This window comes from Hipposideros armiger, unplaced genomic scaffold, assembly GCF_001890085.2.
Source record: "Hipposideros armiger isolate ML-2016 unplaced genomic scaffold, ASM189008v1 scaffold_28, whole genome shotgun sequence".
Lineage (NCBI taxonomy): Eukaryota > Metazoa > Chordata > Mammalia > Chiroptera > Hipposideridae > Hipposideros > Hipposideros armiger.
Genome location: NW_017731378.1, coordinates 1498446 through 1514393, shown reverse-complemented (window position 1 = coordinate 1514393; position 15948 = coordinate 1498446). Strand labels below are relative to the sequence as shown.

The 15948-nt window shown below is 38.7% G+C and overlaps 1 protein-coding gene across 2 annotated transcripts in view; it reads left to right on the top strand.

The window, feature by feature from the left end:
• The window catches only part of HPSE2 (heparanase 2 (inactive)), a 575409-nt gene that overhangs the window by 50623 nt on the left and 508838 nt on the right, over positions 1-15948 (top strand). For both annotated transcript variants that reach the window (XM_019636465.1, XM_019636464.1), the window contains exon 3: positions 501-662. In XM_019636465.1, the coding sequence (XP_019492010.1) occupies positions 501-662 (162 nt within the window). The remainder of the gene's footprint in view (positions 1-500; positions 663-15948) is intronic.

Sequence of the window (15948 nt, the reverse complement as noted above, 5' to 3'; positions counted from 1 at the left end):
TGAATGGGCTGGCTGGGAGGTAAATTTGAAAACAGGCCAAGTATCCTGAGTGTAAATGCTGGAGCTATCACCTGGTCCTGGGCATGAGGTAGAGGAAATGACCTTCACAGTCAGTTGTATTCAGACAAGGTTGTATTATTTGTCCCCATGAAGAATGGTAAAATCTGTTAGGAAAGGGCCGCAGGAGGTAGATAAGCTCTGGAGGTGAATTTAGAAGGGAAATGGAGGAGTGATAATCTTAAATGAGTTCAGACAGAGATAAGAAACAGAAAAAAAAGTCTCCCAAAAATTTGGAAATGACCTGAGAAACTTGCAGGATGTGTCATGCAGTGGGAGACCCTCAGGTTTATTACTTGTGAATCTTTTCATTCTGATGAAAATACTGGTCGTTTATAAATTCTGTCATTTTTGGGGTAAAATAGGACTTTGATGTGTGTATGTTTTTTTTTGTTTTATTTTGCTTTTTTCATTTATGCTGCCTGCCTTTTTTCTTTTTGTAGACATTGTTCGAAGCGATGTTGCCTTGGATAAACAGAAAGGCTGCAAGATTGCCCAGCATCCCGACATTATGCTGGAGCTGCAACGGGAGAAAGCAGCTCAGATGCATCTGGTTCTTCTAAAGGAGCAGTTCTCCAATACGTACAGTAATCTCATATTAACAGGTAAGGCTATTGGAGTTGGCTGGAACCTTAGAGCACCGTAGATTGATGGCCTCCATCAGTTAGCAACTTGATGCTTGGGAGACACTAAAGTGGGATCCAGATGAGCCCACATCTGTCTGACTCTACTCACTATATCCCTTTTTTAATTGTGATGACTCTTGTCTTCCTATAAAAAATATTTCTTGTAGTTTGCAGATGTATTTCGGCTTGAAGTTATGGGAGAATCAGCATGTGTGTTCTCAAAAGACAGAACCAATGAAAACCTAACGAAGCCTTATAAAAATAGGCCTTTTTAGATGTGTGCCAGTATATTTGAGAGAATTACTAAATTTGGTGTCTAAGAAGCAGCTATTTTCCTCTTTCTGTGTATGCCCTTTCTATGAACCCAGTGAATATAAAGATGAAATGTGAAAGAGATAATGGTCCACAGGCAGAGCTGAGCCTGTTTTGTTCCTGGTGAAGTTTGAAAATATCTGGGGAATTTGATTTTCTTTTTAAGAGCAAAGAGGCTGTAAGACTGAGCCGTACTCCCTTACATCCTTGGTTCTAGGAGGGAAGTGAATATGTGTGAGAGAGAGAGAGCTCAAAGGAGAAAGAACTTTTTACCGGGTTCCCTGCAAACTTTGCTGGTAAAGAGCATGGGAGTTACATGCCTTTGTTAAGCTTTGGAAAAGGTCCTAGTAGCAGACTCTGATGGGAGAAGCATGAAGGACTTGAGATGAACTGAGAAGAGCTGTTCAAGTTCCCTCCATTTTCTTGAGGGCATGGAAGGCAGACCTGTATTCTATTGATCCACATAAACTTTATCAAATCAAAAGTGCATTTTTCCTTGTTTATGAATATTTAAAAAAGAAAAAGATGGAATGTCTGACAGGCTAGGAACATCTCACACTTTTTTTTTTTTAAAGTCCAAGTTAGGAAAATTTGAACTTTCTTTTTTACAGGCTTTCTGGCATTTCACTAGGAATTGCTGAGTGGCAACCAAATTGTTTTGCTTTTGAAAAAGCACAAGTCTTTCCCAACTTTTCATCTTGTACCTGGTAGAAAACCCAACAGCATGAGATGAAAGCCAGATTTTAAATGTGGTTTTGGTGAGCAGAAAAGAGGATTATGGATTTCATAAGTATAGGCCCTGTTTTTTGGTCTTTGATAGCTCATTAAAGAGGGAAGAACTTAAAAGTGATTTATGGCCAATGCATGCATTTCCCTAAATTGGTTAGTGAAACTGTGTTTAAGCTTAGATGTCTGGGAAGAACATAGATTTCTCTCCAAATTTTTCAGTCTACCTCAAATGTACAAATGTACATGTATTTAGTGTTTTCCAGTTCAGTTACTGGAAGTGAAATATTTTTATTCCATCCTTATTCTAATACTTTTAGGCACATATTAGAGAGGTCAGACCCCGTGTTCTTTAATGTGGCATAGAAAGGGCTTAGGGTAATTCTAACCCTAAACTGTGGATCCAGTGTGTGGCTTGAAGGCATATTATCTTTGAAAACACAAGTGTTCCATTGAGTTCAATGGAATCTTTTCGAATTCTCAGTAACATAATCCCTTTGGATGTTTATTCGCAGTTCAAACTGTTGGAATCAACATTGTCAACTTTTACCCTGACAACTTGCTTACTTTCTGCTAAACAAACTTACCCTAGAGAAGAGCCTCTTTCCTGCTCTTACTTCTCCCAAGCTGCTTCAAAGAGTCCTCAGGCATTTTCCACATTTTTCACCCCAATGCCGGTGCAGAGGTGGTACCTTGCCGCAGACAGAGCGTTTGGTGTGCCCCGGTGTGTTTACATGAAAGTTCAAAAGGTTTTGGCTCCAGGTGTTGGGAAGAGATGGAGTCATTTCAGTTTAGCACCGATGGTAAAACTATTTTAATGTCCTTTAACTAAGTCTTTGATTTTACACAGTGTGGTTTTCTAATTGTTATGAAGTTTAATCCTTGATTTCTTGTATAAATTTTGAGAACATGGTCTCCAGACAGCTAAACATAATATTTAAACATAACTAAACTAACTTTTGTAAATATTTCCCTTTTCAGTGATGAATGTATATTGGTAAAGAGGGTGAGGTTGAAGGGGCAGAGACCTCTCAGATGAAGTGACTTTCTTTACCAACACGTTCAGAACACCTACTCTAGGATTTCTGCTTGGTGATGTGCCACTTATTTTGTATAACTCTGGCACAGTGTTTGAGATATCTGCAGTGGAAGTATTTATGTGGGAACAGGATGAGGAAACTGGGCCTCCAAAATCTCAGAAGAGATCACTTGCTCATGCCTCTGCCCTCCCCTCGACCCCTCTTCCCAATTATTTACAGAATTTCATGTATATGAAATGTATATGAAACAAATATCCTAATTGCTTTCCGGTCAATTAGTGGTATGTTCTTTATTTTAAAATTGGACAACTAAGATCACAGTATAGGAAAGAATTAATAAAGTGATTGAAATGTTAGTGTAGTAAGAAATTAATAAAGTGCTTGGAATGTCAGATGGTTAAAGGCATATTAAAGAGATGGTTGGTTGCCCTCCACCTCACAGGCAAGCCCTCATTCTTAGATGTTCCATTTCAGCTGATTTGACTTTTAGCATTGAGGTGAGAGGCATGACTTCATAATCTGCAGTACAGCTAGCTCATGATCTCTCTTAAACAGCTGCCTCTCAGATGAGGGCAAATGATATTCTAGCTTTGACCATTTAATAACAGGAAACAACTCTATAGTCTTGGGACAGCCCACTTCATGGAAAAGGATATCATCCTTCAATGCATATATCTTATTGAAGTATTCCCCATTATATCACATTTTTAGTAAAGTACATTATATTTTCCCATGGTCTTAAGCATGTTTTAATGTTTTTATGTGACTGATTTACACGGTATTGGAAATAACGTTAGCCTTACCTAACCTAGAGGGTTTTTGAAGTAAAATCTAAGGTGACAGGAAAGTGGTGGAGTAATTCCAGTGGAACATCAGTGATAGAACTATTTTAAATGGTGATGCGTTGTGTGCTGCGCTTATCACGCTGACTCAGCAACACCGAATGTATATGTGTCCTGTAGCTTCTTGAGTCTGAGAGTGTTAATGTCACCGTGCATGTTAATCAAGGAGTGACACATGAGAGGGCGAGTTGGGTAGGAGCCCTTCAGAAAGAACAGGGACCATGTCTTCCATTTTTTTGTGCTCTCAGGATTCTTAATGTAATGACGCTCTGTAAATGTGTTGAAAGTGTTCTGCTGTGTACATCATGAACAAATTCGCTTGAAGACTACTTGAAGGGACACTTTTGACATCTATTAAATAACTTTTATAGGTTCAGGTTCAGTTATTTGTCTCCCCTCCCCTCCCACTCCCACCCCTTTGAGGTGTAAATTGAACTTTTGGGACAGATCCCTGTACTAGAATCAAATGAAAAACAGAAACAGAAAATGAAAGTTGATAGTTAGCCTTTAAGGGGCAATACATTTTCTAGGATTTTGTTTAGCACATAAACTCTTAGAGGGCAAGGAATAACCAGGCACCCGGAACCATGGCCATTATAAATGGATGGCATTACTCAAGATGCTTTCTAATATAACTTAGGAGGACTTGTCATGTTATTGGCTGTCACTTTGGGCTTTTTGCCTCTTCTTTCAGTCCAAACTGGGCTGGAATTCCTGTGGTCAGCTTTACTGTGTGACTGTGGCAAATGAATTCAGCAAAAGAGGCTCATAGTACCCAGTTGTGGCCCATTCTTCTAACTTCAATTAAGCAAAAGGGCTGAGATCAGTGGAATGAGAACTATTCTTTCAGATCCCACAAACCATAACGCTCAAATGACGATTTTCAGGTCTTTTAAATTGTTTACATCATATTCTATAGTATTGAATATAATGTATTTTATTTAATCATCCCCCATTAATGTCCATTAATTTATATACATATTGACACATTTATTTCTGTAGAATAGATTTCTCAAAGTGGGGTGTCTCGGTAAAAAGGTATGTATTTTTAAATTTTATAAATTTAGGTTTATTGAGGTATAATTTAGATGCAGAAAAAAATTTGACAATTATTAATCTATAGAGTCATCTAACCACCATCACCATCAAGATATAGAAGATTTCTGTCACCCTAAAAAGTTCTCTCATTTCCCTTTGCGGTCAATCTCTTTTCCCCACCTCCAGTTCTTATGTGTGTCTGATGTGATATTTTACCCTAGATGTCATGTAAATGGAATAATAAAGTGGTTGTGTGTGTCTGACTTCTTTCACTTAGCATAATTTTTTTGAGATTCATTCATCTTGTTGCATATATCAGCATTTCATTCCTTTTTATCACTGAGTAATATTTTGTTATTAATATCCTACAATCTGTTGATGAACATTTGTTTTATTTCTAGTTTTTTGGTGATTATGAATAAAGCCAGTATAAACATTTTTTCTCAGATCTTTGTGTTGACATAGGCTTTCATTTCTCTTAGGTAGATACCTACGAGTGAGATTGCTTGATTTTATGGTGTCTAAATTTATAGGGAACTGTCAGACTATTTTTCAAAGTGACTGTACTACCTTGCAGCCCACCAACAGTGTGTGAGAAGTCTAGTTCCTCTACATCCTTGCCAACAATTAGTATTGTCTGTCTTTTAAATTTTAGCCATTCTAGTGAAAATGTAGTAGTATCTTGTTATTTTTGTGATTTACCTTATGACTAATTATATTGAGCATCCCTGCAAGTGCTTATTTGCCATCTATATATCTTCTTTGGTGAACTGTCTGTTCAAGCCTATTTCCCATTTAAAAAAAATTTTCTTACTATGGAGTTGTAAGAGTTCTGTGTATATTTTGGGCAACAAGTCCTTCATCAGATATGTGCTTTGCAAGTATTATTTCCTCTCTGACTTGTCTTTTTATTTTCTTAATATTTTCTTAACAAGACCAGAAACTTAATTTTGATGAAGGCCAATTTATGAATTTTTTCTTTTATGGTCTCCATTAAAAATTTTTTTTTATTCAATTTACTGGGGTGATATGGGTTAGTATAATTATATAGGTTTGAAGTGTACAATTCTATATCATCTACATGTTGCATTGTGTGTTCACCACCCAAAGTCAATTCTCCTTCCATTACCATATATTTTACCCATCATACTGCATTTTGCCAGATAATTTTCAGAAAAGATTGTAGCAAGTCCCGTTTCCACTAGCAGTGTATGAGAGCATTTATTTCCTAGAATTCTCATTAGCACTGGGTATTACTGCTCTTTTCAATCTTCTTCAGTCTAACAGGCAAGAACTATTATCTTATTGTTGCAATTTTCTGGCTATAGCTGGGGTGAGTGTATGTTCACATATGCTTGTTTATTGGTGATTTGCATTTTCTGTTTTGTTAATTCTTACTCATAGTCTTTGCCTTCTAAAAAATGGAGTGTTGATCTGTTTCTTATCATTTATAAGTGCTCTTTGTGAATTAGGAATGTTAATATTTTGTCATATGTATTGCAAACCATTTTCCTCCATGAATATCATTTATTTTTCAACTCTGTCTTTCATTAAGAACTTTAATCTTTTACTATGACTGGAATTTATGTTTGTATATAGTGTGATGTAAGTATATAACATTGTTTTCTTCCAAGCAGCTATCCAGCTTTGCATACACTGTTTTTAAAACAAAACATTCTTTTGCCACTGAATTGAAAGAGCATATATGTTATGTATTATACTTGTACACCCACATATGTTTGCACCTATTTCTGAACAATATTTTCTGTCATTTTTCTATTCTTTTTTTCTGTGCCAATGCTACACTGTTTTGATATCTGGTAAGGCTTATTCACCACTTCCTCATTCTTTTCCAAGGTTTTCATGGCTATTTTCATAAATTACTTTTTTTGTTGAGTTTGCAGAACCCAGGTTTATTTCATTTAAAAAAATTTTTATTAAAATATATCAAACATACAATATTATATCAGTTTCATGTGTACACCATAATTACTCAACATTTATATATGTACCTAAAGAAGTAATCATCATAAGTCCAGAAACCATCTGACACCATACCGCACTATCACAATATTATTGACTATATTCCCTTATACTGTACATTACATCCCCATGACTTACTTGTTTTGTACCTGGAAATTTGAACCTTTTATTCCCATTCATCCTTCCTCCCTTTTTAAAATTTTCAATTACAGTTGACATTCAATATTATACTAATTTCAGGTGTATAGCATAGTGGTTAGACATTTATATAATTTAAGAAGTGATCCCCCTGACTAGTCTAGTACCTACCTGGCACTATACATAATTATTACCTTATTATTAACTATATCCCCTATGCTTTACTTTACATCCCCATGACTATTTTGTAATTATCAATTTATACTTCTTAATGCCTTCACCTTTTTCATCCTCCTCCCCAAAGCCCCTCCCATCTATTACCCTGGTAAATATAGTACCCATCTGACTCCATACATAGTTACTACAATTATACTGACTGTGTTCCTTATGTAAATCCTACATCCCCGTGAGTACTGTATAACAACCACTTTTTACTTCTTAATTCCTTCCCCTTTTTCATTCACTCCCAACAACCCCTCCCATCTGACAACCATCAAAATGTTCTTTGCATCTATGAGTTTGTTTTTGTTTTGTATATTTGTTTATTTTGTTCTTTAGATTCTACATATAAGTGAAATCACATTGCATCTGTCTTTCTCTGTCTGACATACTTCACTGAGGAGAATACCCTCCAGGTCCACCCATGCCACCACAGAGGCAAGAACCCATTCCCTTCCCTGGCTGAGCAATATTCCATTGTATATATGTACCACCTCCTCTGTATCCATTCTTCCATTGATGGACACCCAGGCAGCCTCCACATCTTGGCCATTGTAAACAATGCTGCAATGAACATATGGATGCACTCATCCTCTCGAAGTAACATTTTGGTTTCTTTGGATAAATACCCAGAAGTGGCATTACTGGGTCCTTCTTTGTCACTTGTTATAGCCTTTGTTTTAAAGTCTGTTTTGACTGTTGTAAGTATTGCTACTTCAGCTTTTTTGGTTTATTTCCATTTTCAAGAAATATATTTTTCCATCCCTTTATTTTCAGTCTGTGTATTTCGATCTAAAGTGAGTCTCTTATAGGCAGCATATATAAGGGTCTTATTGTCTCCTGATTGGAGCATTTAATCCATTTACATTGAAAGTAATTGTTGCTAGATATGTAGTTATTTTATTATTCATATTTTTATCTGTTTTTTCCCTTCATCTAAAAGAAGTCCCTCTAAGATTCCTTGTAGTACTGGTTTGGTGGTGATGAACTTCTTTAGCTTTTTCTTGTCTGGGACACTCTTTATCTGTCCTTCAATTCTAAATGATAGCTTTGCTGGGTTGAGTAATCTTGGTTGTAGGTCCTTGCTTTTCACCACATTGAATATTGCCAATTCCTTCTGGCCTGCAAAGTTTCTGTTGAATAATCAGCTCATGGTCTTATGGGAGCTCCCTTCTAGATAACAAACTGCCTTCCTCTTGCTGCTTTTAAGATTCTCTCTTTGTCTTTAACCTTTGGCATTTTAATTATGATGTGTGCTGGTGTGGGACTCTTTGGGTTCATCTTGCTTGGGACTCTCTGCACTTCCTGGGCTTGTATGTGTATTTCCTTCTCCAGGTTAAGGAAGTTTCCTGTCATTATTTCTTTAAATAGGTTTTCAGTTTGTTGCTCTCTCTCTTCTCCTCTGGTACCCCCATGATATGAATGTTGTTACACTTGATGTTGTCCCAGAGGCCCCTTATCCTATCCTAATTTTTTTATTCTCTTTTCTTTTTGCTTTTCTTTTCTTTTTTTAATAAAGCTTTTATTGGGGAATTGGGGGAGTGGAACAGACACGTTGCTGTCCTTTTGTTCTTCAGTCTAGTTGTGGAGGATGTCACTTCACTGGCCCATGTTGGTATTATCATTGCGCTCTTCCTGGGTAAGGCAGTCGCTCTCAGGCCATTGGACGGCCGCTCACTCTGGCTGCTAGCCACTCACGGTAGCTCACGGCAGCCCACTGCAGCATGGGCTGCAGCCTACGCTGTCGCCGGCGACTCACAGCAGCCCAGCTCCAGGTTGAGCTGTTGTTCACCATCTTAGCTGTAGAGGGTGCAACATCACTGGCCCATACATGAGATTTGAACCAGGGCCCTGCTGCTCAGAGGTGATGTCCCAAGCCAACTCCTAACCAACGCGCCACTCGGCCGGCCCTCTTTTTGCTTTTCTGATTGGGTGTTTTCTGCTATCTTGTCTTCTAAATCACTGATTAGATCCTCTGCTTCATCTAATCTACTGTTGATTCCCTCTAATGTATTTTTCGTTTCAGTTATTGTAGTCTTTATTTCTGACTGGTTCTTTTTTATGTCTTCTATGTCCATTTTTATGTTTCCTATTTCTTTGTTGAAGTTCTCCCTGAGATCACTGAGCAGCCTTATAACCAGTGTTTGGAATTCCACATCTGGTAATTGCTTGTATCCATTTTGTTTAGTATTTTTTTTCTGTTCTTTGATTTGGGACATGTTTCTTTGTCTCCCTATTTTGGCTGCCTCTCTGTGGTTGTTCCTGTGTATTAGGTAGGACTGCTGTGTCTCCTGGTCTTAGTAGAGTGGCCTTATGTAGTAAGTGTCCTGTGGGACCCACTGGTGCAGTCTCCCTGGTCACCAGAGCTGGGTGCTCTATGTATGTCTCTTGTGTGGGTTGTGTGTGCCCCCCTGTTGTAGTTGAACCTTGGTTGCTGATTTGCTCATCAGTGAGAGGGATTGACCCTTGGCTGATTGGTTGTGAGGACTGGCCATGACTACAGTGGAGGAACTGTTGTGCAGGGGCTGACCCTACAGAGCAGGGTTCGCTTTAGCAGGGCTCTGGTGCCTGTCCAGTCTGCCCTTTGGGTGTGTCATCCTTGGTGGCAGCCAGGTGATTGTCTGGCTTCGTTCAAAGCTGTCCACCAGGCTTGCCAGCACTGGGGCCTCTTAGGCGGAGGCCCCGCTGCAGGTGAAGTTTAGCTGCTGCCTGTGCCCTGCCTGGGGCCACCTGGTATGAACCATAATGCAATCTGCAGATGGCTGCTGCCCATGCTGAGCTTGGAGGTTCCTCAAGAGGCCAAGCCTTGAACCGAAGCTGGCTGTTGCTAGTGATGGGCTTGGGGCTGCTCAGCCAGAGGTACAGGACATGCCAAAGCCAGATGCTGCTTGTTTGGGTTTTGTGACTCTTTGAGAGATTTTAGGAAAGTCTGCAGCATCAGTTAAGACAGGTTGTATGGAAAAGCCACTGGTAGCATCTTGGGTATGCCTGAAAGTTGAGTGAGGTGGGTTCTCAGGGAATCACTAGGGCAGGGCAGATGAAAGGTGATAGTGAGTTTGATGGAAATTCAGATATGGCATCTGGCTGTGTCTGCATGTAGGGAAGGGGAGGGCTCAACAAAGAAACAGTGGCTTCTGCCAGTTCTGTCTGGGAGAAAGCTTCCCCTCTAGCCCTCACCCTGCAGCCAAACAATTCAGTTTCTCCCTGTATGTCTCTGGTGCCTTTCAAGCCATTGCCCCAGTTCTGGAGCTCAGAGCAAGTGAGTCCACCAGCAATTAAGTCCTTGCACAGGCCCTTTAAGAGGAGTGCCTAGAACTGCAGCTGCCCTCCATCTCGCTCAACCACAATCCCTGCTGTTTTTCCCAGCCAGAAGTTAAGGACTTCTCTCTCTGGCACTGGAACTCTGGGCTGGGGAGCCTGGTGTGGGGCTGGGACCTCTTGCTTCTCAATGGGAGGTGGGTGGTGGGGTGACCTCCACAGCCGAGATGTCCCTCTCAATTTTTTTTAACATTTTATTGGGGAATTGAGGGAGGGGAACAGCGCTGGGAAATCAGGGGAAGGGGAACAGACAAGTTGCTGTCCTTCTGTTCTTCAGTCTAGCTGTGGGGCACGTCGACTCACTGGTCCATGTTGGTATTATGATTGCGCTCTTCCCAGGTGAGTCAGATTGGTTGCCGGCCTCTGGATGGCCTCTCACGGTGACTCTTGGCAGCTCACACTGGCTGCCAGCCACTCACGCTGGCTGCTGGCCACACACAGTAGCTTATGGCAGCCCACTGCAGCAGGGGCTGCAGCCTATGCCGTCGCTGGCGACTCATGGCAGCCCAGCTCCAGGTCAAGCTGTTGTTCACCATATTAGCTGTAGAGGGCAGTGTCACTGGCCCTCATGTGGGATTCAAACCCGGGCCCTGCTACTCAGAGCTGGCGTCCCAAGCCATCTCTTAACCAATGTGCCACTTGGACGGCCCCCCTCTCAATTTTTAATGGTCACACGTGGGTGTGGGACCAGCCCTCTCCGTGTCTCTGCCCTTCCTACCAATGTTGAGGTGGCTTCTTCTGTGTATCAGTCGTTGTAGGACTTCTATTCAGCTAGATTTCAGGTGATTTTCAATGGTGATGGTTCTGTAGTTTAGTTGTAATTGATGTGGTCCTAAGAGGAGGTGAGCAAAGCATTTATCTGTTCTGCCATCTTGACTGGAAATCCCTGATTGATATTCTCTTAGAATCTCTCTATCCATACAACACACATATACGTGAATCATAAACATATAGGAAACAACACATAATTTTATAGAAATCAATTAATATAATACATGCTTATTATTTTTTAACATTTTTTTCTTAATATTTTGTGGACATCTTTCTACATCAGAGAATATAGGTTCATATTCTTTCTAATGGCTATATTAGAATTGCATTGTATGGATATATCATAATTATTGATAGCCATCAATAATGTCTATCTTCAGTGGAGTCCCAGTGGAACAGCAATGAACTGGGGACCCACTGAGATTCTTGAGTCCCCTCGCCGGGCCTGGCAGCCCCTGTGGTGGTGGGTGGAGGCAAGAAGGAAGGTGTGGGAGTGCCTGTGGAGCCTGTTGGCAGGTACGGGAGAGGGAAGAGGTGGGACTCGAATGGAGGGTCGAGGCCCCCTCAGCACCAGCACCTTCCCTCCACCTGCAGGCCAGTTCCAGTCTTCCTTGCTTCCCATCTTCTTGCTTTCTCTAACCACCTTTTGGGTGTTTCCCAGCCCCTTGATTAGAGTTCCTGGTTCCTTTTCTTCTTTTAATTGCCACGACAAATAATTTATTATAAAAAAGAAGAAAAAATAATGTGTGTTTTCTGTTGATAGACATCATGATTGTCTCTAATTTTTCATGGTTATAAACAATGATGTGATGAGCATCACTGCATATATATCTTTGTACAATTTCTAGAAGTATGAGTGGTAGTGTCAAAGGAATGCACATTTAAAATTTTGATGCATTCCTTTGACATAGCACTTCCAGACAGGTCATACCTGTTTACACTTACACCAGCAATGTATGAGAGAACTCATTTATCTTGTCTTTTGTTAATGCTGATTATTTTACATCCTTTTATCTGTGTCAGTGTAACAGACAACAATTGATATGGCATTGTTGTTTTTAATTACATTTCATTGATTACTAGAGAGGTTAACAATCTTTTTACATCCTTTACTGTTTTTTATTTCTTCTGTGAATTGTGTGTTTCTTTACCCACTTTTTAGTAGGTTATTGGTCAATTTCTCATTGAATTATAAAATCTTTTTATATATTAGGGATAATAATCTTTTGTCAGGTATATTGCAAAAAAATGTATTCTTTGGGTTTTAAAATTTGCTTTTGTTTTATGTATAGTAGTCTTTACATATTTGGTTCTCTCTCTCTCTCTCTCTCTCTCTCTCTCTCTCTGTCTCTCTGTCTCTCTCTCTGCCTTTCTCTCTGCCTCTTTCTCTTTTCCTCCCTCCCTCCTAGGCTAGAATTTTGGGGATTGCCTCTGTCTTGGCCTTGGTGTTCCTAATCCAGAACCAGGTTTTATAGTAGTATTTTGTTCTGTTCTGTGGTGATATTTGTGATGTTGTACATCCAGTCCCTGGGCCACATAGCCTGCCTGGGTTCTAAGTATCCTGCAGCCCCTCTCACCCTTCTCCCTGCCACTTCCCACCAACTGTTGCCTCTGGCAGCAGGCCAGCAGTCCCCCACCTCTCCCAATTTAGTAAGTTGAGCTCTGGTCCACCATTTCTCTCAGGGTACTTTTATCTGCATTATCTCTTAACGGTCAAACTCCTGGCTGCCACTGTGACATTGATGAGGTTGGTAGGTTGGGAGCAGGGACTACTTTAGATATGGCAGTCAGGGAAGGCCTCTCTTAGCTGAGGCTTTCCAGCTTTTAATCAATTGTTAGTATGTTCTAAGCCTCAGTGCCCCCATTATTAATAGGTAGGTAATAATACATGCATTGCTTTTCTCTTGGAATTATTTTTGGGAATTATTTTCTCAAAGTGTGTCAAAGTTAGAGGAATAATGCTCTGTTCTTGTATTTGAATAATAAAATAATGAGTGTGGAAATCCTTCATAAGTGGTAGCAGATCTGCTTCATCTCTTTGTAAATGAAGGAATCATAGTGGTCCCTTGGTGCAGAAATGCACAAGTAGTTGGTTAGCTTTTAATTCCACCTAAAGCATTGGTTCATCATGTGAATTTTGGAATCAGATAGTCTGAGCTTGACTCTAGAATAGCCACTTGCCAGCTCTGCCATCTTGGGCAGGTTTTTTTTCAAGTCTGTCTTTAGCTTTAATGTCCTTAGGCATAAAATGGTGACTGTATCTTACTTACCTCAGAGAACTGTTTGAGGATTAAATGATGTTATGTATATAATGCTGTAGCATAGTGCCTGGTGTACAGTAAATATTCAATATATATTGGATTTATTACTGTGATGAATCTTACTATGCTTTTAAATACAAATATAACTCTTGGGTAGCTCTTTTTTGTCTGGTACTGAAATCTGTCTACTTTTAAAATGTCAGTTGACATAATAATGGTAAAACCAATGAGAAACAATTTTGAGCTCTGCTGTTAACTTCTGGTATCTTCATGATAACCCTTTCGACCACTCTGAACCTTGGGTTCTCAGTTATGTAGGATTCGTGTAAGGATTAGTAAAATATAGCACAAAGAGTAAGTCAGTCCTCTGGAAGATATAGGTCTGAAAATGTGTCATGTGGGAAGCATTGTTCATAATTTTTGGTCAAGCATTTTGAGCTCCTTGCAGGCATGATACTAATTAGATGAATATCACTTGGCATTAGAATTCTTTCTGATTACCCTAAAATGAAGCTCTGAGACTTAGCAGAAAAGAAATCAGATGCGATTTTACATATTTAAAAAAATCAACACAGTGAAGTGTCTGTGTAAAAGGCAGTGATGATACACGAGTGCCCAGTCATGAGGTTAAAGAGCACGTGACTAGATGTTTGTGTTCTTTTTCTCCAACTGCTTTATGGCTTTAAGTATAAAAATATACTCTGTTCTTTGTGACTCCTCTTATAAGCCATCACATAAGTGAAATTTTGTTTTTACTAACTCGATTTCTTATTCTTAGATTCAACAGACATAAAATTGCATTTCAATAAATATGATCAGAAAAAAGGTAACATAGGAGAAAAGGATATAATTACAAAAATTACCTTTTGTACATTAAAAGCATTGTACTGAAAATTAGTACAAAGAACCACTAAAGGATGTTTTTTTAAAGAAGTGCTCATGTTCTCCTCTCAAAATTAGGCTTTGGAGCATTGGTGATTGATTACCAAGTTGACGATGCTTTGTCTTTATGAATCCCAGAATGAATTTCCTTATTGTCATTAGTCTTTGCATTAGAAGACCTGGAGAAATGATAATTACTTCTTCCTTTTTGTTTCACCCATACTCTCAAAGATGATGTAGGAAGAAGTCCTCTGAATTAATTTTAACTTTAGCTCTCCTGTTTTCTCACCATGAGAAACAGTTTCTCATAGGTTCCTTCATTTAGGCTGAGGACATCACATCAAAGTATAATTGAGTAAAAGCAATATTTGGACAGTGAGTTAAATGCAGACAGCTTTCTGCAAGTCTGGTTGAACCCAGTGGTGGATTTTAGAGGATTTAGGTCAGTGATCTCTAAGATCCAGGCGGTGTGGGTGAGGGCAGATAGGCACTTCAAGAACTGTGCCAGGTAACCTGCTGACTGGAGGGGTTTACTAATAACTAATTACACAGTCTTCTTTTTGGAAGATTGTTAGTTTTTTTACCTTTTAAATTTATTCTCAGAATAGAGTGAGAATTTTTGTAATTGGGAGGAATTAACAATGTGCCATCATCTGTTAGTTTATTTTTAGTGTATTTCAACATATTGCAGTTTACATGTGACCAGTTAAGTGGATTTAAAGGGATTTTTGAAAAGAAACTGGATTAAATATAGTTCTAATGCCAGCACAAAGGAACAAGAAAATTGCAAAGTTGATAGTTTGTCTTTCAGTATGAAATCTTTGTCAGCCACATAATGTGGTAAAAATAATCTAACAAGAAGTTGTCCAAAAAATGAATGCGTTATCAAGGAGACTATTTGAAAATTGAATTTATGTGTTATTTTTATAATGTGTCTTATGGAATGTTTATATAATGCCCAGACATTATTATTAATACTAATTTAAAAATAGGAGCAAAAAAGGTTTTTGAACCATTATCAAAATAAAACACAATTTAAAAATGTTGCTTACTCAATTTTTAGCTGATAAATTTAAAATTTCTATTTTGACCTATCTTTTAGAATGTAACTAAAATATTACTGCACTAAGTATATGTGATATATATATTTATATCTATATCTATATTACACATATGTAATTATATATTATATATTTTAATATATGCCATATATGTATATATTTATATATATATATGGGTGATTTATGATAAAAAATCTTTTACTGACATGCAATCAGAAAAATTTGGAGACCAACAACTTATGAAGTCCTTTGTTTCTCAAAGCAGTATAAGACAGTAGATATGATTAGGAACTTTAGGGTTAAATAGATTGGGGTTTTGATCCTGTCCTTAATACCTACTAGTTGTGTGGACCTTGGGCAAACCATTTAATCACATTCTCATTTGTACAATACAGAAAATAATTTCTCTATTGATTTGTGAGGATTAGATTAACTTATTTATAAAGTGCTTAACACAAAACCATACACTCAATGAATGTTGGCTATTGTTATAATAATTATTATGAATAAAGAGGTTGTCCTTTTGAGCATCTTTCAAAAGGGACCCCTTCCTCTGTAGGGGTACCTCAGCAGCTGAGAAATTTCTCCAGATTTTTAATGATCACACGTGGGTGTGGGACCAGCCCATTCTACATCTCAGCCCCTCCTATCAGTTTCAAGGTAGCTTCTTCCTA